We start from the raw sequence: 26,491 nt of genomic DNA, 5'->3' as shown, positions 1-26,491 counted from the left end.
TCAATGAACCTGGCGGCTCAGTGATCTTACCTGCTCTGCAACACACAGTAGTAGATAAGATCACTACGCCGCCAGCTTTGCCGACAGACAAAGACGCCATGGACTCAGTGATCTAATTAGCTCTGTGCGGGCGCACACAGAGCAGATTACATTAGCAAACCCCCAGTTTCGCGTGTAGCCCCCAGCTTTGCCTAAGGACCAGGTTAACTCACGAAAATCTGGGGGTTCGGTGACCGGTCCCTTTTCCTTTAAATGGATTCTGGTATTTGTAGTCTCTCAAGAATCAAGATGGAGGGGATGTCACAATTGTACACGTTTTGCCTAACATATTTCTAGGTTTATAAAAGATGGCTTGAAAAGCACACAAACCATAGTAAAGTAGGCACACAAATATATAAATCCCTATATTTATTTATTTGTGTGCGTACCTTATTATGGTTTGTGTACTTTTCAAGCCATCTTTTTATAAAGTAGAGCATTGTTGAAAGCCAAACAGGGGGGGTGAGGAGAGGAGAATATGAGTGCAAGTGAGTTGGGAATATTTGCCCAGGGTGTTGTTCTGGCAGGGGAGTAGCAGTCTCAGGAAGCAGAGCATTGCACGTGGATGTGCATTACTGTGCGGCCCCATCCAGCATGCACAGCGCGCCGGTACCGTTGCAACACTGACAACATCAAGTGGCAGTAATCTGTGCCCAAGCAATAACAGGCGCGTTGCAGAAAAAATATTTTTTTTTCTTTTCTCAAGGCACGTTTCACCCACGATTCCCAGCAACAAAGTCCACAGCCCACATGAGGCCACCACCATCTCCATCTACAACACACGCTGGAGGAGAGGAACGCACAGAACAGGGACACATACCGATTGGGGCAAGTCAGAGACAGTGAGGCATCTGGAGCACAGGTGGGACAGACAACCCAAGAAGAAAGGCCCACACACTGGGGCGGGTGTATAGGATACTGCGCCATCGACCACGTGTAGCCACCCACACCACGTGAGCCAACATGGCTACCACCCCAGCCGCCGCAACCACTGCCAACTTGGTGCCAAATTTCAGCCCCAAACCCACACCACACACGCAGGGACATCGGGGTGTGCCTATTTATTTTTAAATCTCTTTATTGGCATTTCTGGTAGATACAACAGCGGTGCGGCAGAGAAGTGCCCACTGCGACACAAAGTAAATTGTCTAAATATGCCAATTATTCTATAAACAAAACACAATTACAACCTAAACTTATTAACAGTAACAGCAAATGTCTCCAAGTGGTCTGCTAATAAACCTTATTGAGAGGTTAGACACAGGGAGGGAAGGAAGAGCGCAGAAAAAGAAGAAAAGAGAGGGGGGCCATGAGGGGAGCAGGAGGGGGAACCCAGGTACCTTAAGGCAGTGAAATGTCTCCAAGTGGTCTGCTAATAAACCTTATTGAGAGGTTAGACACAGGGAGGGAAGGAAGAGCGCAGAAAAAGAAGAAAAGAGAGGGGGGCCATGAGGGGAGCAGGAGGGGGAACCCAGGTACCTTAAGGCAGTGGTATATACAAGAGTCTTGCAATGTATAGGTTGATAAACCTGGGGGTGGATTGTTCAAGGAGGTTTGTCATCATTGGAAGGGTGGAACAGTTCCCACGTGAGTGCCCTCCAAGCTTCAAGAGCTTGGCTCGCGTCATCAGGGGAATTGGCAATGCCTTCTTCCCAGGCCGAAGTCTCTGGCCCCACCCAGCGTTCCATCTCATTACTCCATACCTGGAAACGTGGTCCATCGGGTCGCTTCCAAGCCATGGCTATAGTTCTTTTGGTGAGGATGCAGGCCAGATCCATTAGCTTCACTGTGTGCTTTATTTTAGCCAGTCAGGGTAAATTCCTAAAAGGCATTCTCCGGGAGTCCAATCATACCTGGTCATACCAGCTCTCTTGCAGGTCTGCTCCACCGCGGCCCAGAGTTGATGGGCCTTGGTGCACTCCCAAAACATGTGCATAAGATTTGCTTTATCTCTGTTGCATCAAGGGCAGTTATGTTGGGATTGGTCATAGATCTGTGCTAGTCTGTGCGGTGTTAGGTACGAGCGATACAGTACATTGAGCTGAATCAGTCTGAATCTGGAATTCCTGGAAACCTCTTTAGGGAACGCCAATGCCCTTTCCTATTCTCCATCCGACATCTCTCGGCCCAGGTCTGTGTCCCATTAAAGTCTTAGGTCAGGACTGCGGGGGTTAGGCTTGTCTATAAGGTGACAGTATATTTGAGACACTGGTCTCTGCCCTTCTCCCAAGTTATATAGAAGTGTCACGAAGGGGTTAGTCTCTGGCTCCTCAGGCCAAATGCCCCACTTGGTTCGCGCTTGTTTCCGGATCCTTAGGTACCAAAGGAATTGGCCGACAGGTATACCGTCTTGCAATTGTAAGGAGGAGAAGTCCCGGAAAGTGCCCTTGTCATACAAGTCCCCCCAGGTGTACACTCCTAGCCGTTCCCAATATCTAATGGTTGCCAGATCAACACTGTTTTGACACAAGTCTGAGAGGAGCAGAATGTCTGGAGTATATGCGTGCTGCAGGTGGAGGAGCGACTTCGTTCTGTGCCATATCTGCCTTCCCAGGGTGGCCAGAAAGGGGGTTCCAGCCGTGAGGCACTGGAGAGCCCAAATGAGCTCTTTCAGTCGGATTGGGGCGATTGAGTGTTACAGCAGGTCTGTTTCCGGAGTGACATCGTCGGCCAACCATTTGGCGATGAAGCTGAGCTGGGCTGCCAAATAGTGCCTCTCAAGATCGGGGAGCTGGATGCCGCCCTGGCGGTATGGGAGGACTAACGTGGATAATGCCAACTTGTGTCTGCCCTACCCCCATAAAAAGTCCTTAAGCAGCATCTCCAGTAGTCGGAAAAAGGGGGCCTTAATGTAATAAAACACATTTTGAAACTCATAGAGAAATCTGGGGAGTACAATCATTTTGATGACGGCAGCCCTTCCCATCATGGAAAGGGGGAGTCGTGACCAGAACCCTATTGACTTGCAAAGAGGAGGCACTGCTGCCGCTGTGTTGTTCTCATGCACGAGTTCTGGCGTGTGGTAAATATTGACTCCTAGGTAGCGGAATGTGTTGGGGCGCCAGGTCACCTCTAGTGATGGCAGGTCATCCAAGTGCTTTCTTCTGAGTCCTCCCAGAGGGAAGAGGCAGGATTTACTTCTGCTAAATTGTATGCCCGATACTCTGGCAAAGTTGCTAAGGACGTCCAGCATGGTCGGGACATTCAGGTGTGGGACTCTTATGTAGAGGAGGACGTTGTCCGCGTACAAGGATATTATATGATCTGTTCCATCCAGTCAAATGTCGGCATTGAAAAATTGCTTCCTGAAATAGATAGCAATGGGCTCCAGCCCAAGTATGTAAAGCATGGGGGAGAGCGGGCAACCCTGCCTAGTGCCCCTTTGTATGTCCCATGCTGCAGAGATGAGCCGGCCGGATTTCACTCTTGCCCTTGGTCTAGTGTACAAGACCCTGACCCATCTGATACATTTTTCGCCAAAGCCAAATTCCCGGAGCACTGCCAGGAGCCACTCCCAATAGATGGAATCAAACGCATTGATGGCATCCAGGGAAAGCAGAGCGTAGGGACCTGCGTCTAGATTGGTTTGAGCCAAAACATGCTGGAGCCTGCGCAGGTTGGCGGTGGTGTTGCGGCCCGGTACAAATCCATTTTGGTCAGGATGCACCACCTCTCCTATCACCCTAGCAAGTCGCTTGGCTAGGACCGTTGTCAAAATCTTGACATCGTAATTGAGCATTGCGAGTGGGCGGTAAGAGTCCCAATCCTCGGCCGGTTTGTTGGGTTTGAGCATTGGAATCACCAGCGTTTCACGGATGCTCTCAGGTAGGATCCCCAGTTCATAGGCCTCTTGAAAGACCTCATACAGGAGTGGGGTTAACTCCGGCTCGTAAGTCTTATAAAATTCGGTGGGGAGCCCATCACTGCCCGGGGACTTACACGTGGACAGGGACTTGATTGCCTCGGTTATGTCGTCCTTGGTAATGTCAGCATCCAGGGCTTCCTTGTCTGCAAGCGGTAGTTTAGGTAGTCCTATTTCTTCCAAGGTGTCTGAGATCTCACCTGAAGGCACCTGGGTGTCGTAGGAGTACAGCTGGGCGTGGAATAGTTGAAAAATGCCCTGTTGGGTCCGGTGCAGTGTGCCGTCTGAGCCTCTCAAGGATGTGATCGGGTTCCTAGGATGCTCTTTTCTGCACAGCCAAGCTAACAGTCTTCTGGGCTTATCCGCCTGGGCGTGAGCCCTGTTGGTCCTGGTGGTGTAGTCAAACTTGGCTAGCCTTTCCCAAGCCTTTTTGCATTCGATTCTAGACTGCTTGAGCTCTTCCTCCACCTGTTGAGACTTTAGAGTGCTGGATTCCAGCTGTTCAATTTCGGCTTCACGTTGCTCCAGTTCCATTCGTAGGTGCTTCCTGATGCCTCCCGCCTTAGATATGATTTCTCCACGTATGACTACCTTCAGGGCCTCCCATACTGTGCTTAAGTGGTTGACGCTATTCATGTTTTCCAGTACATAGTTCACAAGGGACTCTCGGAGATCCTCCCTGAATACAGGGTCTTTTAGCACTTCAGTGGGCATTCTCCATGTAGGTATCGGAGATCTGGGCCCTGCGGTGCACCACTCTATTGCTAAGGGAGAGTAATCAGAGATAGTCCGGCCTAAGTATTGCGCTGTATCAATCTGAGGGAGGCTTTCTCTACCAATGAAGATGTGGTCGATCCTGGTGTAGAGTTTATGGGGGGAGGAATAGAAGGAGTAGCCCTGATCTTCCGGATGTTGCTTGTGCCAGACGTCCACCAAGTCTAAGCGGTTCAGCATAGTATTCAGTGCTGCAGTGGATGCCGGTGGGCCTCCGGGGAGAGGGGTGGACCTGTCAAGGTCAGTGTTGCAGACACAATTGAAATCGCCCCCCCACACAAAAAATCAGTTTCTGTACTGTGTGACCTTGGCATACATCAGTTCTAAGGGTGCCGGTATATTATTGTTGGGGAGGTACGAGTTTACAATACAGATTTCAATCTGCTCAATGCTGCCCCACAGTATTACATACCTCCCTTCCGGGTCCTGTTCGGCTCTGTTGAGTTGAAAGGGGATTTGGGGGCTGATCCATGTGAATACCCCTCTGGCATATTTGGAGTACTAGGATCCAAACCCCTGCCCCCCCCCCAGTGAGTTTGAAGCGTTGCAATGGACTCCTTTGTTAGGTGGGTTTCCTGCAAGAGGGCCAGTCCCACTCTTTTCCTGCGAAGATAGGATCTAATTCTATTGCGACGAAGGTAGGTGCCCAGACCCCTCACGTTCCAGGTTACAATCTTAATGCGTGTGGCCATAATAATGAGAAGTAAAACCTGAGAGCCCGCTCAAGGCCAACCCATTTCGTCCTCCTGTTGGATGCGTATTTCACACAACAACCTTCATGGCTGGTTACATTGGTGTATACTCCATTCAATCCCGTGTCTTCGTTGACTGAATTGCTCTAGAAAGTGGAGACATAGTAACAAGTTCAACATCCACTCGAACTGGTGGATTAACAACGTGGAACAACTGTGAACTGCCCCAGCAGCCGCTTCAGGGGAGCAATGCTCGGGGGTTTCCGCGTCTCGTTGGCCTATCCAGGTCATGAGACACAGATGTGGTGCTAGCGTGCCGGCACTAGTTGCGATGGGGTGGGTTGTGACGGTGTCCATGTGTGGCCGCCTGAGTTCCCGTCCAACAGATCATACTCTGCTTCTTCCATGGAGGATCACCTTTTGCAAGCAATGTTTGAGTGTCATAACTGGACGCAATTTAATTCGTGGAGATCGTGATTTCTGCATTGACCCTCCGCCACTGAGTCCTGGTCATCGCCCTCAGCCAGGTTATTGTGTTTCAGCCACATGGTGGCTGCAGCTGGAGATTCCATGAAGATCGTCTTTCCTTTATAAAGGATCTTAAGGCGTGAGGGATATAGGAGCATGTACTTAAGATTGAGCTTGCGTAAACGGGCTTTGATCGGTATAAAAGGAATTCCTGGCTCGCTGCACATTGGGGGTGTAATCAGGATACATGACTATCCGAGAGTCGTTTCGCTTTATCTCGCCTCCTTCCCTGGAGAATTTAAGTATCGTTTCCCTGTCTCGGAAATTTAGAATCTTCGCGATCATTGGGCGTGTGTGTGATCCTGGTGGGGGCTTTTTTTGTAGAGAGCGGTGGGCCCTCTCAACTGAAAATCCCTGCATCAGCTTGCCGGCCCCAAGGACTCTACAAATTCTGTCGGGTTGGTTCCCTCCATCTCCTCTGGGATTCCAAGAATCCATATATTGTTGCGGCGGGCCCTCCCTTCCGCCTCCTCCGATCTCGCCTCCAGCCAGGAAACCTGTTTTTCAAGCGTGCTTACTTCGATTTTCAGGTTTGCGGTAGTGTCTGTAGTGTCCTGCAGGTTCACTTCTACCTTGCTTACCCTCTCTGTTAGGTTGCGGGCATCTTGACGTATGAGTTGCCTATAAACCCTAAGTTCGTCTATCTTGGTTTCCATGAATGTCTGGAGCGCTGCAATAGCCTGTAGCACCTGGGTGTTTTTAGGGTCTTCCTCGGGCTCGGGAGGTTCCGTCTGCGTAGGGATCTCATGTTGGAGATGCGGCTTGGGTTTTGCTCCTGAGAAGGAGTCCATAATTGTTGCCCCTTTGTTCTTATGCAGTGAGGTAGACATTTGCTCCTCGTTGCGTGGGTTATAACGGTAGTTTGTGACCCAGGTCAATATGGTGCAGGGTGGTCCGCAGCGGTGCTTTGCGTGCCCGCAGTCTCTTGTTCTAGGAGCAGGTTCGCCACCCCGCAATCAGACCTTATGCCATCTAAAAAAGCACAAGAGAGCGTGGTCTCAAGTGCACAGTTCTGCCAAAACTTGCTCAGGTGGTGTGCTTCAGCGGGGCCCCTTGTCGTCCGGTTGCACAGCAGGGCACTCAATCACTTCCCAGTGCGCCGGATCCTGGCCCTGTTGTCTGTTGTGGGCCTGTTGCTGCTTGGCAAAGAGGGGGGGCTCCCTGGGCAGGAAGCTAGTTCCTAGGGTGCCAGCGGCGCAGCAGCGAGGTTTTCAAACAGTGATTAGGTGGACACTCCCCCCAGTAGTTGTGGGCTAAATCCAAAGGTACATCGGTGCCCTGGCACTCGCGCACAAATGAATGTGCTCCCAGTCAAGGAGCTCCTCCACACGTGCACCTCGCCTGTGTCCTGTGGGCCCTGGCGGAGCCTTGATTACCTTCTATGGGGAACCAGCAAGGCGTGCAGGAGTCGCAAAAGGAGGATGATGTGGAAGGCCTCACCTCCCGCACTATGTTAGTGTGCCGACAACCTCCAATCCCTCTGCTACGTCTGGTGGAGTAGTGAGGCGATCCGTAGTTCGTTGGCTCAGCTGGCCTTGCACCCAGCAGTCGGTCAGTAGAATCTGGCCATTACGAGCCGTTACGAGCCCAGCGCGTTGCAGGATCTCCGTGCCGCCGTCACAGGGGGCCGCAGTTCTCACCGCGGTCACACAGCAGTGCGGACCACGGGCGTTCGCTCACCGGTGCGCCCCGGGCCGTCGACGTGCAGGCAGGCTCCTCCCCCACCAGAGGTTGCGGCTCCGATCAGGCCGTTGTCGGAGTGGGCCCCCGGGACCCGTTCTGCACCACTGTATGCAGAACCTCACCTTCCGTTCTGCGTTGGTGCGATGGCGGCCTCCGCTCCTTATGTTACATCGGGGGGGGGGGAAGTATTGGGACGATTAGTAATACGCTAGTACAACTTCTCCCTCATCCAATAGGCTGTCAGTCAAATTGGGCCGCTGTGAGCCCAGCGTGATGTGAGACCTCCATGCCACTGTTACAGAGGTCCCAAGTGCTATAGCCCCTTTGACACATATCTGGAACTGTCATCAGTGGGGCCCAGATGGGCACTACGGATTCAAAAATGTGAGATGGCCATGGACTGCAAAGACAATGCCATGCCTGGCAAGATGCGATCTCACCTACTCCGGAGTGTTGGAGATGACCTGCTGCACATCTTCAACTCCCTCCCACAAGCCCCAGACAAAGACGATGTTTACAAATAGGCAAAAGATGCTCTCTCCCATCACTTTATGCCCCAACTCAACCCGGACTACGAGAACTATAATTTTCGTACGAAAGTCCAAGGTGAAGGGGAAATGCTTGATGCATACCACACTCGACTGCTGTGGTTAGCCCTGTCATGCGAGTTGGAGAATGCAGAGAATGCCGACAAAGAAATCAGACGGCAGATCATCGATGGGATATTCTCTGAAAAACTATGGAGGATCATGCTGAGTGAAAAAGGCATTTCTCTGTCCCGCATCCTAGAATATGGCCGACAGAGAGAAAATGAGAACGCCCGAGCCGCACACATGAACACAATGCTCCAGAGGCTACAGCTGTCACCTACCTCGACAATTGGGGCGGTCACTCATCGACTACTGCCACAAGGAGAAGACCATGGCCCTACCCGAACTACTGGATGGTGACCCAAGATCCCTGGGCCCAACGACTGCAGGTGGTGTGGCGGACAACAACAAGGAAAGCACAACTTCCCAGCACAAGGCACCACGTGAAGCTTATGTGGTTGTTTGGACCACTACGCAAAGGTCTGCCGGTCCCCGGGCAACCCCATCAGCCAACGCGCCCCCTGTGGCAAACCGCACCCCAGGGACAGGAAGCAAGCAAAAGTGCACCACTTCGACGTCGAGAACAACTCTTCATCCGAGGTGTCAGAAGACGAGGAGGACAAAACGATGGGGACCATCACAGCACACCAGTCTAGGAGGAAGAAGGAGAAGGTGCACCTCGTCTCAGCTTGTGTGCGAAGGCACCAGAGAGACAAAAGGAGAAGGAAAAGACTCTGATGCAACATCATGGTGGGATAGCAGGAGGTCATAATGACGATTGACACAGGGGCCTCAGTCAATGTGATGCCCCTCGACACCCTATGCTCCACCGACCCCCGACCAATGCTAAAACCCACCAACACACAGCTCTATGCATATGGCAGCAGAAAACCTCTCCCAGTAGTGGGCTGGTTACGCACCACACTCAGCACGGCAGGAGCACCGACCATCTACTCGAAAATATATGTTGTGGATGCAGGCATTGAGTGCCTACTCATCTGGGATTCAGCAGAAGACCTAGGACTGATCAGGTTCATCTGTGACATCTTCAACAATGACGAAATCCATGCGCTCCTGTTAAAGCACCCCAAACTATTCGAAGGGATCGGCTGCCTCAAGGGCAGAGTAATAAAACTACACATTGACCCAACCCAACAGCCACAAGCAGTGCGGTAACGGTGGACGCCGTTCCACATGAGGGACCTAGTAGCCCATGAGCTGCGCGACGTGGAGAAGGCAGAACTCAAAGAGGAGGCGACAGGGCCAACACCATGGGTCTCCCCAATGTTAGGGATGAAGAAACCAAAGCAAACAGAAAAAAACAGGATCTGCATAGGCATGGGCCTCCCCAACTCAGCAATTATCAGGGAGAGACACATAACCCCAACCCTCGAAGAGATAATCACATGGTCCAAAGTATTCTCCAAAATTGTCCTGAAGGCAGGTTATCACCAACTTAAGTTGCACAAAGACTCAAGGTACATTACCACGTTCTCAACGCACCTGGGGCTGAGGAGGTATAAGCAGTTAAACTTTGGGATACTGTCTGCAGAGATATTCCAACAAACAATACACACCGTCCTAAAAGACCTCCCTGGAGTCCTCACTGTCAGCGAAGACATCGGAGTACACGCCAAGGACAAAGATGAACACACAGTGAGGTTGGCAGCGGTCCTTGACAGGCTAGAGACAGTTGGCCTGACCATACACTGAGACAGGTGTGAGTTCCTGAAGGAGGAGTTCACGCTCTTTGGGTATATATTTAACAGTAAGGTGGTGCCGGCAGACCCACTGAAAGTAGCTGACATCAAGGAAGCAGCGCCACCCACGACTCCCATTGAAGTACGAAGCTTTTTGGGGATGGCCACCTACTGCGGGAGGTTCATCAACAATCTGGCCACCCTATCAGAACCACTAAGGGCCCTTCAAGACCAGGCATAAAATGGCAATTGGACACACAGTGCCAGGAGGCCTTCAACAGCATCAAAGAAGCACTGTTGACCAGCACAACAATAGCGTACTACGACACCCAGCTACAAACAGACAAGTGAACGCAAGTCTAGTTGGCCTTGGGGCAGTGCTGGTACAGATAATCTTGGCAGGTGACGCACAGCCCATGGCATATGCCTCCGGAGCACTTACCCCCACGGAACAACACTACTCGCACATCGAAAAAAAAGAAGCCATTGCCGTCCACTGGGGTTGCAGGCACTTCACCTCTACCTGTATGGCCAAAGTTCTAAACATTCACAGACCACAAACCATTGGTCCCCATCTTCACAGGTTTGGCACCTCACCCCCCAGCACGAGTTGGGAAACGGCTACTTCAACTACAACAATACGAATTTGACCTTGTTTACAAGCCAGGTGCAGACAACCCAGCTGACCTTCTATCCAGGCATTTACGGGCCGCCACTGAGGTCGAAGTTTCAGATTCAGCAGAAACAGAGGAACATATATGCACAATCATGGACACAGCAAGACCAAAAGCAGTTAACATATCAGAGTTGATCAAAGCAACGGACAATGACACATGTTGCACCCTGACAAAGAACACAATCTTAGGAGGAGAGTGGAACTCATTCCTTCAAAACAACCACAACCGCACGGCAGAGGCCAGAGAATTCCTATCAAGCATCTTTACCGTCTGCCGAACTGTCGATCAAGGACAAGGGCCTCATCCTGAGGGGGGTCTGCATCATGATACCCCCGCGCTACAAGGGAGAATAATAGAACTGGCACATGAAGGCCACCAAGTCATGGTAAGGACCAAAGCAAGAATCAGGGACCGAGTATTGTTCCCCCACATTGATGCCAAGGTTGAGAGAATCATCACAGCATGCCTCCTGTGTCGGGCCACGGGAGCACCACCAAGGCCAGAGCCCATACAAAACGCTCCGATAGGCACTTCACGTTGGGAGTCAGTGAGTGTTGATTTCTGCATGGTACAAGAGAGGACATACCTCTTAGTTGCCATTGACGAACACTCCTGATACCCTGAAGTACAAATAGTGCACTCAACGCCAGCAATGGTCATAATACCGGCCCTTGAAAAGATGTTCGCGACACAAGGGCTGCCCAAGAGACTGAAAAGCGACAACGACCCACCATTCCAGGGTGCTGAGTTCGCAAGTATTCTGTCTGGCAGACAGAATATGCAAACACACCCCCATCAGACCCACCAGAACCTCCAATGCTAATCTGCTCACCGTCCCCAGGTTTAAACGCACTAAAATGGGTGGCAACAGCTTCCAGGTGAAAGCACCTCAACACTGGAACTCCCTACCACCATCGCTCAGAACTCCCCAACCTTACTCACTTTTTAGACGCAACTACATCCATTGGTTAAAGAACACGAACCACTTACACCTCTAACACCACACGGCTGCTCTCCGCGTTGCATGCTTTAAGAGAATCTGTAAATTTGTAATACTAAACTTGTATATATTTGTAATTCTTTAAATACATCTACTGCATTCTCTCCTGCCAAACTGTACACATGTTCCTTCATCGTCACACTGTAATTATGTAATGTAAAATATAATTATGTAATGTAAAGTATAAGCATCCTGTAACCAAGCTTTGAATCACCTTGCTGCTCATGCGCCCTCATACCCTCGGGTCTGGTGCGCAATACAAATGAATAAACTAAACTAAACTAAACGACCTTAAGGTTGCACACCTCCTCATCATGCCACGATGGCCCGAAGCGAATGCTAACACAGAACGTTTTATGAGGACAGTAAAGGAGGTCCTCAGGACCACAAAGACACAAGCAGCCCCATGGGAACTCGAGCTGTTCCGGTTCCTCTGCAACTATCGACTGACACACCACGTTTCAACCAATATACCACCAGCTGACATCAAGTTGCGGACCACACTCCAGTCATCCATACCTCACCACCATTACCACAAAGCCAGATCAATTGATAAACAGGAGACACACAACAAGAGGATAAGGGCGAACAAGCACATGAGCCACAAGCGACGGGCAAGGAAGTGCCACACCAAAGTAGGGGACCAAGTGTTAAGTCTTTTGCAACTCATCAAGGACCAAGCTGGCAAGTATATTTGAGGCTGAGTCCTGGACCGTGACTGAACAGAAGGGGACCTTGACCACGGCAAGCAAGAATGGGAAACTGATCACCAGAAACACATCATGGTTCAGAAAGTTCCCAGGATGCTGTGGAAAATGTAATTGGTTATTTATAATGCGCTTAATACCCAGAGGTTTCTAAGCGCGGGCCTGGGGATCGAACCTGTGTTGCACTGCGTCCAAGATGAGCACATTGGCCCTGAGGAAGGGAAAGGCTCAGTGGACAACAGAGAAAGAACGGAAGGAGAAGTAACAGTGAGAGACTAGGACCAAGAAGGGGTCTGGCACCCAGCCGACAATCCAGTCGACATGGGATGCCGGGACGAAGAGGAAGGGACATGGAATGGCCCCAAATCAGCCTGTGGGGGCAGCCCAGAACAAGCAAAGCCATTGCTGCCTAGCCCTCATCCAGATCAGACAGGCAGGCAACACAGCCGATACCACCAGAGAGCAACTCTAAAGCCCCCAGAGAAGCTAAATGACTGTGTGCTGATAAGGAATAGAATGATGCATTGTATTACTTGTTTGTTTTGTTTAGTTAATGGGAAAAGAAGAGGAATGTTATGAATACGTCAATAAACGCTAAGGCGCCATCTGGCAGGGGAGTGGCAGGTTCGGGAAGCAGAGCATTGCGTGTGGATGTGCTTTACGGTGCGGCCCCCATCCAGCCTGCTCAGTGGTCTGGCCTAGGGCCCCCAACTCACACCGGCTGAGTGCTGGCGCCGTTGCAACAGACGTCATGTGGCAAGAGTTCTTGCAATTCTGGAGACTGCACCTCATCAGATGATGGAACCGACCGCAAAATGATTTTAAAGTGGCAATGATAACATATGTTTGGGTGTACCACTGCAATGGAAGCGATTTAAATTGGAATGGATGTACAGTGCTGAGTTTGGAAAGATGCAGCAAGAAAGAAATTGCCCTATTTTTAAAAACTATTATTTTGGACCTTAAACATCTTGTTTGGCCGAGGTAGGGTCACACGCTCAGGGACGGGTGGAATTTGCTGCTGAAGAGGTTTTTTATCCTCAAGTTGATAAAATGGCTCATCAGCAAGCAAATTTTCGTTTCTTCGCCTCAATGGGTAGTATGGTCAAGATTGAAGAAATCCACCATAAAAGAGTGAGTTTATTTTTGAATCGATCAAATGTGCGTAATCTGTTTGGTTCCATCGATTGTCCAGCCAGTATTACTAGTCATGACATTTTGAGGCTTGAATTGCCTAAATGGGATATTGCATCTAACTCGGTATTTATTGAGTTTCGTTCCGCAGTAGTTGCATCGCTATTGTGGACCTATGGTCATGTACTGTATGGGAGGGGTTCTAAACTCGCCATTGGTAATTTATCGGATGGTAAAAGGTATCAACGTGTTAAGGAGGCAGATAATACCCATATGGCGTTGGGGGAGGAGATGGTTCCAGTAATGAAAGTGATGCATAATACTTGGAAACAAGGTACTTGCCAGCAGTATACCGCACGCTGGGCTGGTTGCCAACAAGAAAAAGCCACAAGTGCTCAGTACCCTAATTGTCTCCAGCAATATGATGGGACAACTAAATGGCTTAGCTGGAACACTCGTGGCTTTCAATCTTTCCTTGTGCATCTAGCTGGTAAAAGACTTATAGAAGATTGTCACATGGTTGTATTGCAGGAAACCTGGGCAAGGAAATCCTTCTTTATTGATGGTTATGATATTTTGTACACTGTAGCTAAAGGTGGTGCTAAGGGCAGACCCAGTGGCAGACTTGCAATTGGTGCCTTGGCTAAGTACACATTGAAAGAATATACCATGGTTAGGCACTCTCCACGTGTCATGGCAGCTATGTTTGTTGATAAACACAGAGCGCATTCTGCTTATTATAAATATATATGACTCACCGGGTGGGGCTGTGACAAAGGATCTCATTGCCAAAACTGAAGACACCCCAATACTTTGGCAAGATTCCAACCCCACGGGTGGAATTATTATACCTGGGGATTTAAATGCACCCAGCTTGTTACAGAAAATGTATAGTGACCAGCATGAGACTGAAGGGAGTAATTCAGTTGATCTGTATCCATAGACAACTTCGGATTCTAGATGGTTGAATATGGCAATGACTCATGATCTTGTCTGTCTCAATACAAAGGAGCCCTATGCTGAGAGCATGAAGGGCACTTGGTCCAATGGTTCCAGCTCTTCCAATTTGGATTATGTATTTGTAGACAGACATTATGCTGCCGACTGTGGTTCCTTACTTTTACATTTAATATGTTTAGCGATCATGCAACCCTGGGATGGACCCATAATATATTTTTTAACCGTCGTCCTAAGTACTACCAGGCATCGGTTTCGGCCAATCCCCAGGGCAACCGTATAGTGCTGAATAAATATAATGTTGAGGCAGTTAGTAATATTGTTAAAACCAACCGCCTTACTCTTACAAACTGGCTCTGTAGACAAGGCTGGGATGTCTCTAGGGTTATGAGTTTCCTAAATAGTCATTTACACCCGTCTCAGAAGGTGATAGCCCGGCCTTTAGCACATGTTAATAATTTTGACATTATAGTCCACTGTAAGAAAAAATGACAATAGAATTAAGCAATCTGAAAATCATAGCCTAGGAGAAAAAGGGTGATTACTTGACCATTTATCTACTAGGTATTAGAACTGGCGCAAGAACCATAAATACTCAAAAAACAATGCTGACTGGAAAGGTCTCTTGCACCTCCTACGTAGCAATGATGACTGAAAATTCTGGTCATTGTTTAGATCATTTGCTAATGGGACAAGTGGAAGTGAGAATAACTCCATTAATGTGTTATGCTGGACAGAAACTATTATAGCATTACATAAAAAACCCGTTACCATCCAAACGTCTATTCCTTATAATTACACCAAGGAGTTCTCTGAGGGATTTGAGATAGACGATATTGAGATTAATATCAAAGCCTTAAATGGCTCAAGATCTCCAGGCCCGGATATGATCGCTAATGTGATATTTAAAGCTAATCCAGAATTCTGGGCACTGGTGCTATCGAAGCTCTATCATCAAATTCTCACTACAGGCTTTATACCTCCTAGCTGGCGCAAGTCTAATTTAAACCCTATATTTAAAAAGGGTAACTGTAATAATTCGGAAAACTATAGGCTATTAACCATGCTGGACATTAGTTAAAAAATATTTGGTATGATTATGCCAAAAAAACAGTAAAAAAGGGCTATATCTAGTAACCTGTTGTCTCCCTTCCAAATGGGTTTTCGTAAATCCTATGGCACTTTACATAATCTTAGTACCTTTCAAACCATCATTAGCAATTGCCAGGAGGATTCATACAAGAACATCTATGATTGATTCATAGATTTCTCGAAGGCTTTTGATTCAGTATCCTGAAATCGACTCTGGACTAAATTGACTGATTGGGATATCGATTATTCTCTTCTTCACTTTCTTATTGCCTTATATTCTGATACCACGGTCTCGCTCCAAGTTAACCAGCATGGTGAAGTTACGGAGGATATTTCCACAAATACGGGTTTGTCTCGGGACGATAGCTCAGGGGCAACGTGCTCGCCTCGGAAGCAAGACGACACAGAGCACCACAGGTTCGATCCCCGGGTCCGCACTTAGAAACCTGTGGATATAAAGCGCGTTATAAATAACCTATCGTATCACATCATAACAGGGCTGTGGGTTAGCTCCTATCTTATACAACCTGTATGTTGCTGATATGGGAACACGCATTGAAGAGGCACAAAACTTTCCACCACGTCTGGGCACAAAACCAGTGTCTTGGATTGGATATGCTGATGATATAGTGAAATTTGATAGAACTCCTATTGGGCTACAGAGATCATTGGATGCTCTCGTGGTCTATGCCCTGACAAATGATCTTTGTGTTAACAGTACTAAAACAAAGATAATGATATCTGGTAAGAAAGGAAAACCTCAATACAACTTTACGTGGCACTATAAGGAAGATGTGCTGGAAATAGTTGATAACTATCTCTATCTCGGGGTTCCTATTATTACTACGCAATCACCACAAATATATAGCAATTACATACACAGCAAAACTATGAAGAAATGGCTCAGAATCAGGAGATTCATACGACATAAAGAGGGGAACAATGTGGAGGGAATGGTCGAAATGTATCGTCGTAGTATTGCTCCCTTGAATTTGTATGGCTCTGCCATTTTCTCAAATAGTATGATGAAATGGATGGACACTTTAGAAGCCAAACTTTTGAGATCCATATTGGGGTTCGCCTCTTCTGTCCCTGTAGAGGCCCTTTGTTGTGAACTTGGTGTGCAATCTATTGGTTCCCTTTGGCTACTCCAGCGGTGCAAATTGATTCTTGCAATATCTCACTCACCAACGGAAATTGAGAATGGGTATGGTTACTTGGCTAGATTATACAAAGGGGGCACCACTAACATTTCTTGACCTACTCAGAAAGTCTGCCCTTATTCAAAGATGGCCGCCGGCTGCGAATAGATGCGTCGACGGCAGCTCCTCATACCCAGGCCGTAAACGTTGGAGGCTCCAGCACCCCCTCACAGCGCACGGGCAGTCTTGATCAGCGGAGTGGCGGAGGAGCGGTTCCACGCTGTTTTGGCCCCTCATAGGAAAGCGCAGAACTATTGGTGTACAAGCGGTACACAGACGCGCACTGTCACCGCGCGTGGGAAGCTGGGCCACCCCTGGAGAGGGCAACGGAGGTGTACGGCGAACCCAGGCGTGCGACGGGGACAGGGACGGGTCTCCCCAAACCCCGGGAGGGGCCTAAGAAGAACATACCGGCTGGGCACTGTGGCGCTAGCACCAGGTGAGAGAGCAGCGCGCGCACGCCAGCGCAATCTCCTTCACGGGCATGGCAGAGATGAAGGATATCAGAAGCGCGTAGTTCGAGCGCACAGGAGGGGGGCCACCAGCCTGGATTAAGCGGAAGACGGGCGGGTGAGCGTCTTCCACCCGCCCACCAGAGGAGTTTGTCCCACTGGCGTGCAGCAGTGCAGGGAACAGGCGAGGCGGTGAAAGTGGCAGGCCCGGCCCCGGGAGCGAAGTGGGTGTTACGGGCGGACCACGGAGGCGGGGAGAGCAGGCCCTTGGGCTCGGGACTCCTCCGAGGCACAACATTGGAGGGGCTCTGTCCACCAGGCCCATTCTGAGTAGCGGCGGTGAACGGGGGAGAGGATTTGGCTTGCTGGGGGCTCTTCCCCCCCCCCCAACAGAGACCTTTCCCAGGGGGGCTCTCCGGCAGGGGGGTCACAAGAACCTTACTGGCTTGATCTGCCCCTGGCCAGTGGGCAGGTGTTATGATCGTGAAGACAAATCATCCCGTTCTTACTTACTTCAAGATGGCCGCGCCGGGGTGTGACAGAAGACCCAGCAACGGTCTAGTTGTTCCTCCTCTTCGAGCAACGCAGGATCCGGAAGTAACTTCCTCTTCGGTATATCAGCCGGGAGATCCTGAAGACCAGTGCGTTGCTACTCTCATAGGAGTACCCAAACACGTAGTGAGTGTAGCGATCCTGCTTTACGATCTATCCTTGTTTCCCATTCCTTTATATTCATTTATCCATCCTTACCTCGGTTTTTGTTCTTCCATCTGTCTACTTACAGCCTTCAGCAAACAATCAGACCGAGGCTTTTGAAACTGATATCTCCAAGCTACGCCCCCTTTGTGCGCAAATTATCACGGTTTCGTCTCAGGTTCCCTTGGCAGGTAGACTTCCCATCTAGTTCCATTCTCTTGCTACCATCCATTATATTTCTGCACGGTTTTAGTATCGTACTTGTTATTACAGCTCAGTCCTCTACATTCGAAAAGCCGGTTCCTGACCATCCGCCGGTTCTTTGCCTCAGACAGTTGAATGCTGTCACGTAAGGGACATATCTTCTTTTTCTGTATTATCCTCTTTCAACCTGTATCCCTTCTAATCTTGTGTTTACCTCTACAGTATTGAGAACATACGGACTCTTCTTTCCCTGATACTAGACGTTTCTGTCTAGAGATTCTTATGGTAATTTCGACCCTTTCAGTACACTAGTACTCCTGGTTGTATCCTTTTGCTCTTTCCTTCCTGAAACTGATTCCTGTGTCTCTATTTCTATACCTCTTCAGCATCGAAAACAGCAAGTAAGGAAACATCAGAAATTCGAGACGGATCTCCAGTCCTTTCCTGCCCGTCTCGGTTAAACAACGCTCCCCAGCAGCTCTTCCCAGGGTTTTTTCCCCCGTGAGGGTTTCCCTGTTATCCCTCCGGTGGCCAAGTTTTTAAACTGGGCTCCGGAGGGGATTCCAGGGGGATTTCTATAATCTGCTGGGAAACCGATTGATATTCCACACTTCATCCTTAAAACCTCCTATACCCGATTAAAAAGGATCCAACCATTCATCCAGGTTCAGGTAGGAGATTCTACGTTCCATTTTTGTTGCAATATATAAAGGCTGAATCATTTCCGAAAACAAGGTTGTCCTGATTCTAACAGGGCAGGAGTAAAAGAAACAACTGAACAACTGGTGACGCAAGGAGGTGAGCACTTGGCAATTTTACCCTCTAGCAGAGTCTGGCTACGAAAATTTGCCCAGAGGGCACTGGGGGTCTAGATCACTCCTGGGGCGGTCGAATACCCTCTAGGGGCAGCCCCCGGGAAGCTGTGCGGGCACCGAAGGACTGGCTATTTGAACGGCCCCCTGGGGCCGCGGCGGCTGGGTCACCCCCTGGGGCTGTCCCCTGGAGGGAGAGGCTGCCGCTGTTGTGACGCATCGGTGACCCAGTCCATGGCCATGGATAAGAGGGGACCCCCCCCCCCCGGAAGGAGTTTCAGGGCAAAGTGAGGGTTCCTGGGCACCTTTTACAGCGACGAGAGACTATAGACACTGCCCCTAATACGGAAAGGGCTGCAGCCTGGGCCCCATACTAATGTCTACCATGCACAGGCGGAAGTCGGGGAAGGCCAGTCATTCCTCTAGAGAGCCCCAGGGAACACTTCCTACACTTTGGCCTGCTATGGAGAGCAAGGACACCAACAAAACGGGTAGCTGCCACCCAGAGGAGAGGAGAAGCGCAGAGGTGGATGGGGCAGTGGTGCGGTTGACAAGGCAAGATTTTAAGGGGGAAATGCAAGCCCTGAGGGAATCCCTGGCTCAAACCCTTCAAGACCAGTTCCAATTTATGAGGTCCGACCTAAATGTGGCGCTGGGTGAAATTCGACATGAAGTGGCTCAGCTAGGGGAAAGGACTGATCTACTGGAAAGGGGCCTCCAGGAGAACGAGAGGGACACCACGGCCAAGAGTGAAGCCATAGATCGGCTGGACACGGCGACGAGGAACATAGAGGCAATGCTCGAGGACTTGGAAAATAGATCCCGGAGGATCAACATATGGATCAAGGCGCTTCCAGAGACAGTGACGGATCGTTTTTTAAAGGAGGAATGCCAGCGCATATTGGCAGAACTCTTGGGTGAGGGAGACCCGAGCGAGATATCATTGGACAGGGCCCACAGAGTTGGCCGAGTCTTGGGCGGTCTCAACGCCAGACCCCGGGAAGTGGTGGTCGCCTTCACCAGATACGGTCAGAAAGAAGCGGTGCTGCGAGCGACCAGACAAAGCGAGCCTGGCCTTTATAAAGGGCAGGAAATATTGTTGTTTCAGGATCTGGCTGCGAGCACACTCCTGAAAAGAAGGGTTATGGGTCCAGTCTTGAAGGAGTTGTCCAAAAAGGGAATAAAATACAGGTGGTCCTTCCCTTTTGGTTTCATTTTTGAGTGGGAGGGGATCCAGAAGCGGGCGACCACGCTCCAGGAAGCGGCCAGCATTATTGGTTTGGAGTTGGGGGAAGAGGGGAGGGACACGTGGGGGTCCCGGTACCTCGGGGGAGCCAGAGGGAGAGAAGTAGGCCCTGGGAGCGGGCCACTGGGGGTGAGCGGGGCAAGAGGAAGGGAGTGCTGCGGGGCCCTACAGGAGGGCTGAATGCACAGAGCCCCGGAGGAGAGGGAGGTCGGAACACGGAGGGGGATGGGTAACCCACCGGGGTAGTACCTTGGAAATGCGTGGGGGTGGTGGACTCACGGGCTGTGTGTTGAACCTGGGGGGGTGGAGTTAAAACATGTTGGAACAAGTAAGGACGGGACTGTCTGGGGACAGGGGGAAGGAGGGTGGGGCATTGGGGGCGAGGGTGTGTTCAAGGCCAAAGTTGGGGGTTCAGGGCAGGGGGGGGCAGCGAAGGGGCCTTAGTGCTTAATTACGATTGGTTGAGAAGGTGGGGCAGTAAGGGAGGTTAAGGAGGGGGATGGAAGGGCGGTTCGCGGGAGCAGGACATATCTCGATTTCAAGTGGCTACCTCATAATGTGAGAAGGTTAAATTCTCCCCTCAAGCGGGCCAAGTTAGAACATTTCACCCGTACGCACGCACCAGACGTTTTAGCCCTGCAGGAAACCCATCTGCAGCGGGAAGACCAGGGCCGCCTATGTCTGAAGGGTTTCTCACAGATTCTCTTTGCGTCAGGTCCCACAAAGAAAGGGGGGGTGGCGTTGGCTTTTAGGAGGGGTATGGATTTTAGGGTTCAGGAGACCTTGAGGGATAAAAATGAGAGGTTTATCTTGGTAAGGGGGGAGTACCTGGACGCTATTTACACCAAAGCCTCGGTTTACGGCCCAAACGTGGGACACTCTGGGCGTGCTGGAGGGGTTTGCGAGGGGACAGATCATCTTTATGGGGGACCTCAATCTAGCCTGGGACAAGCGGCTGGATCGGACACAAAATGCAGGCGGGGGGGGGGGGGACAGTGGCCTCCCCACAGTTGAAAAAGCAGTTCAAGGGGGCAGGCCTGAGGGACGTGTGGCGGGTGCTGAGAGGGGAGGAAGAAGGCTACACGTATCTATCGGATGTGCACCGAACCCAATCTCGAATTGACTATATCTGGGTCTCGGCGAGTCTGGTGGGTGGGGTAGAACGGGTGGACACCGGCCCCATGGGGATTGCCGACCATAAGGTTGTGCAGATGAAAATGCAGTTGGGAAGGCGGAAGCCAGGGGTTTGGAGCTGGCATTTTTCCGGGGACCTTCTGAGGGACCAGGTGATCAGGGAAGAGATTGGCTATTATATTAAAGCCTTCTTTGAAAGAAATAATGACACAGATACGAGTCGCAGCACAAGGTGGGATGCGTTTAAGGCCACTCTGAGAGGGGAACTAATTCCCCTGAAGGCAGAGAGGAATAAACAACTGAGGCTGCTGGAAACCCAGTTGGAAGGGGAGGTGGAAGCGGCAAGAGTGAGGCTGAAGGGGGACTCCTCAAGGAAAACGTATAGGGAGTACAGGTTGGCAGAGGGACAACTGAAGATCCTGAGGACCAAAAAGGCAGAGGGAGCTATGTTAAGGGTCAGGCAGATGTTCTACGCAAAGGCCAATAAGGCGGATTCGTTCTTAGCACGCCTACTGAGGGGCAGCAGGGAACAAAACACGATCTCGACCCTGAAGTATGAAAATGGGTAGAGACTGACCCGTACGGAGGAGATCAGGGAGCGGCTAGCCATGTTCTATGAAGCTCTGTACACATCTCAGGGTCCGGCCATTCAGCGTCAGAAGGATTTCTTGGATGCTCTCACCCTCCCGCGCCTCTCATGGGAAATTGGGGAAGATTTGGGACGGGCCATCACGGAGGACGAGGTGCGGGCCGCGCATTACATCGCTTCCCAGCAATAAAGCCCCGGGCCCTGATGGCTTCCCGATCTTCTTTTACAAAACCTACTCTGTCATACTGGCCCCATACCTTGCACAACTCTATAATTCATTTGGCTACTCGGCTGCATCACTCCCTCAATGGAGGAGGCCCAAATATCACTCATACATAGGGTAGGCAAGGATCCAGAGGAGAGTACCTCCTATAGGCCAATTGCTCTTATAAACTCTGATGTGAAAATCTATACTAAAATCCTGGCTAGGCGGTTGGAATAGCACCTTCCTGAGCTGATCCATCAGGATCAGACAGGGTTCGTACAGGGCCGACAAACGGCCGACAACATTAGGCGTGTGGCTCACCTGGTTGAGAAAGTGCAGAAGACTCCCACCCCGGTGATTCTTTTAGCCTTGGATGCCGAGAAGACATTCGACTGGGTGGAGTGGTCCTTTTTCTTCCTGGTCATGGAACGGATGGGGCTGGGCACAGGATTTATTAGAATGGTGCAGGCGAATTACAGAGCCCCAACCTCACGTTTACTTGTGAACGGCGTGATGTCTCGACCCATCAAGCTCGGACGCGGTACTAAGCAGGGGTGCCCCCTTTCCTTGCTCCTGTATCCTTTGTACCTGGAGCTCCTACTAGAGGCAATACGAGAGGCAGAGAACATCCAGGGCATCCCTTTCGGGGGGATTCAGCATAAGGTGGCGGCATTCGCCGATGACATGCTGCTCACGTTGGCGAGCCCAGGGGGGGGTCCATAGAGGCGTGCATGGCACTATTGTCTGAATTCGGGGAAATCTCTTTTCTGCGGGTGAACTTGCAAAAGTCTGAAATAATGAATCTCTCGCTGAAGGGCGACAAGGCAAAGGCCATGAGAGCAGCCTCCCCATTTAAGTGGAGTCCGGGTGGGATATGTTATCTGGGGGTTAGGTTCACTCCTCAGCTGTCGGGATGGTACGGGGCGAACTACACTCCCACGCTAACGTCAATTAAAAAAGACCTCAGGAAGTAGAGCTCCCTAAAGATATCGTGGTTGGGTAGAGGTGCGGTGCTCAAGATGGTGGTCCTTCCACGGTTGCTTTATCTATTTCAGGCAGTTACGCTGCCTGTCCCAGCGCCCTTCTTCAAGGAATTATACAAAGCAGTTAAAGAATTTATCTGGGAGGGCAGGACACCGTGGTTGGCGAAACGGCTATTGGTAGCTTCTAAGAGAGTGGGGGGACTAGACTTACAGAACTTTCGACGCTACTACGAGGCCACACAGCTCAGGGTAATTCAGGAGTGGTTTTCTGCAGAACATAACAAGTAGTGGGTCAAGATGGACAGAGCGGTAGCTCGGCACCACCTAGGAGAGGTACTATGGCTCCCGCGCAGGTTGAGACCGGCGCATCTATATATGAGTAACATAAAGAAGGGGTTGGTTGATATCTGGGACAGGGCAGTGGATAAACTGGGGATTACTACCTTTCAGTCGCCGTGCACTCCTATTTTCAATAATGGAAATTTTACCCCGGGGTTGGAAAAGGGGGAATTCCTGAAGTGGGAAAGCGGGGGGTGTAGGGTCATTAGAGATTTATTTCAAGTTCAGAATGTGAAATCTTTTGAAGAATGTGAACGGGAGTTCGGGGTGGACGAGGGGGGGCTACTCAGATACTTCCAATACACTGGGTGATGTCCAAGGAGATCCGAAAGGCAGCGACTCTCGATCTGACTCAGTGAAAGATTCCTCCTGACGCATGAAGGGCCCAGGGGGCTGATTTCGGATTTATATAAGCTTTTGGAAAGTGCAGACCCGATCATGAAGTGGCCATAAATGTCCAGGTGGGAGGGGCTCCTAGGGGTGGGAATGGAACGCGAGGACTGGAAGAAGCTCTGGAGACTTATTCCGAAAGTGGCTAGGGCTTCCCAGCTTCACGAGGCCTGGTATAAGTACCTATTCGGCTGGCATTATACTCCAGCTCGCATTAAGGCAATGTTCCCAACTACATCCGGGACATTTTGGAGAGGCTGTGGCGGGGAAGGCACGGAGGCCCACATATTGTGGGATTGCCCTAACATTAGGCCCTTCTGGAGGGAAATCTCTCAAGCGCTAAATCAGGCGTTTGGGGAAGGCACGAGTCAGGACGCTTGCGAGATCCTGGTTGGAAAGAAGAGGGAGCTCGGGGAGGGAAGGTGGGGGGTGAGAACATTATAAGGCAAAAGTAGTCTTCATATTGGCAGCAATGTCTCTCATTGCCCAAAGGTGGAAGAGCCCCAGGATTCCAACGGAACAGGACTGTTTGAGGAAATTGTGGGAGATTATTTCATTGGAGTGGGCAACGTTTGCTGTAAATTGCAATTTTGCGGCGGAATGGGGAGAGACCCTGGACTATTTAAAGGGAGAATTTCGGGAGCAGTGGCGACCCAATAGACTGAAACTCTTGGACGTGCACACCTAATCACCAGATGGAAGCGAGAAGGGGGGGTCACGGGCGCTAGGGCGGGGCGTTGCGACAAGTTGCGGGAGCTATTGCTTTTGTTTTCATGTTATTAAAATAATAAAGAGAAGTTTTAAAGATAAAAAAGTCTGCCCTTGAGTATTTATTCCGTCTGGATATCGATTTGCTATTGGAAGCTTCCAACTCCTCTTGCATATTAAAAAAGATTAAAAAATAAAATTGTGACTTTATTGAAAACATTAGGTATTTAAGTAGTAAAACTATTTATCAGGCATATAGTACCCAACGTTTTTGTCGTGATTCTCTTCCGACCTATTTAACTAAATTAGTGTCTGCTAATATTTATAAAATATTATATTCTTGCATATTAAAAAATTAAAAAAGATTAAAAAATAAAATTGTGACTTTATTGAAAACATTAGGTATTTAAGTAGTAAAACTATTTATCAGGCATATAGTACCCAACGTTTTTGTCGTGATTCTCTTCCGACCTATTTAACTAAATTAGTGTCTGCTAATATTTATATTGTACCTACGATTTAATATTCTCACGACCCGTGAACATACAGGTAAGATGGCAGAACATACCATGTAGTGAAAGACTTTGTAGAATATGTAAGACACATATTGAAACGATTCGCCATCTTTTAACTCAATGTCCGTCCCTCATATGTTGTTATAGGACCAGCTATGATGGCCTAATACATAATAGCTTATCCATAGAGGGAGATCAATTTTGGAATACACTATACTGTGCAGAAAGTGTTGTTATAACGGCAGCGGCCTATCATGTATGGAATTTGGCCTGCCAGCTAATGGTTGTTTAAATGTATAAATGCAATATTAACAGTACTGAGTATTTACTTACAAACCCTCCTGGCAATAATGCTGTTTTTAATTCCCTAAGGAAGTTGTTAATTCCTTAAATCTGATAGTTTTATTATTATTATGATTGTATTTATATGCTTATATTTAAATGCTTGTTTTATATAGCCAGTTTTAGCGTATTCGAGAAATTTGATGTTTTGTGTTTGGCCAAAGGTTTGTTCTAACCATATGCTTTAATAAAAAAAATATTTTTTAAGTGGCACTGATAACATATGTTTGGGAGCACCACTTCAATGGAAGTGATTTAAAGTGGAATTTATGTACAGTGCGGAGTTTGGAAAGAAGCAGCAAGAAATACATTGCCCCATTTAAAAAAAAACTATTATTTTGAACATTTCCTTTGAGCGGAGTACAACTGCCAGCTCCGCCTCATCGGATCTCTGCCCCCTCCTCCATTCCGCCCCCACACCGGCCCTTGTTGCCTCCCCCTTCACATTTTTTTTAATTTCCCCCACTGAATATACATCTGCGTAAGTACTTTTACAAATACTCAGGACGCCCTGTACACGCATGCTTAACAAACGCTGATTTGGGGAGGCAGCAACGAGTATTCTCTAGCACGTACAGGTCGTGGTGCGTTTTCTGGTTTTTTTAGGCTGCGCGGGACGTAATTACCTTTCCGGGCGACAACATTGAGACATCTTCCAATGCTTCTGGCTGCTTCCTTATAAAATGGCGACGAAGGTCCTGTAATGCTGATAGGCAGCGGCAGCCGTGCCCACGTGAGCAAAACCTATGGACTTTGTGTTCCTCGAACAAGCGTAAAATGCTGATTCATTGGCTTCGTATGTTTCAGGAATGCTGCTCTTCGAGAGTTTCCGGCAATTGTCGGAGTAAATCTCTTTTGTTTTAGATGTCTGTAATTGCACTCATTTTAAAAGAAAAGTTGTGTCTGCCTCTTCAAATAATGCTATCCATTACATTTCAATACGGCTGTACCCAGGGCTTTAAGTGGGGTAAGAAATCGAGGGGGGGGGGGGCTCATTTGGGGGCGTGGCTTGTGAAAGGGGCGTGGCCTAAAAAGTACGCAGGGTATACACACAAATATATATAAATGTTATTTATATATTTGTGTGCGCACCTTACTATGGTTTGTGTACTATGCAAGCCATCTTTTCTAAACATAGAAATATGTAACATTTCCACGTTTATTAAAGATGGCTTGCAAAGTACACAAACCATTAGTAAGGTACGCACACAAATATATAACATTTATATATATTTGTGT

The 26,491-nt window shown here is 49.3% G+C and overlaps 1 protein-coding gene across 1 annotated transcript in view; it reads right to left on the bottom strand.

Annotated features, from left to right (window-relative positions):
- AS3MT (arsenite methyltransferase) overlaps positions 1 to 26,151 on the bottom strand; it is a 1,233,739-nt gene extending 1,207,588 nt beyond the window's left edge. Inside the window, exon 1 of the mRNA XM_069611692.1 lies at positions 25,879 to 26,151. Coding sequence (XP_069467793.1) covers positions 25,879 to 25,904 — 26 coding nt within the window. The 5' untranslated portion in view covers positions 25,905 to 26,151. The remainder of the gene's footprint in view (positions 1 to 25,878) is intronic.
- Between the last annotated feature and the right edge of the window lie 340 nt (positions 26,152 to 26,491).

This window comes from Ambystoma mexicanum, chromosome 8 (assembly GCF_040938575.1).
Source record: "Ambystoma mexicanum isolate Mex_15411 chromosome 8, UKY_AmexF1_1, whole genome shotgun sequence".
Taxonomy (NCBI): Eukaryota; Metazoa; Chordata; class Amphibia; order Caudata; family Ambystomatidae; genus Ambystoma; species Ambystoma mexicanum.
The sequence above is the reverse complement of the archived record's forward strand: the minus strand, read 5'-3'. Positions and strand labels throughout refer to the sequence as shown.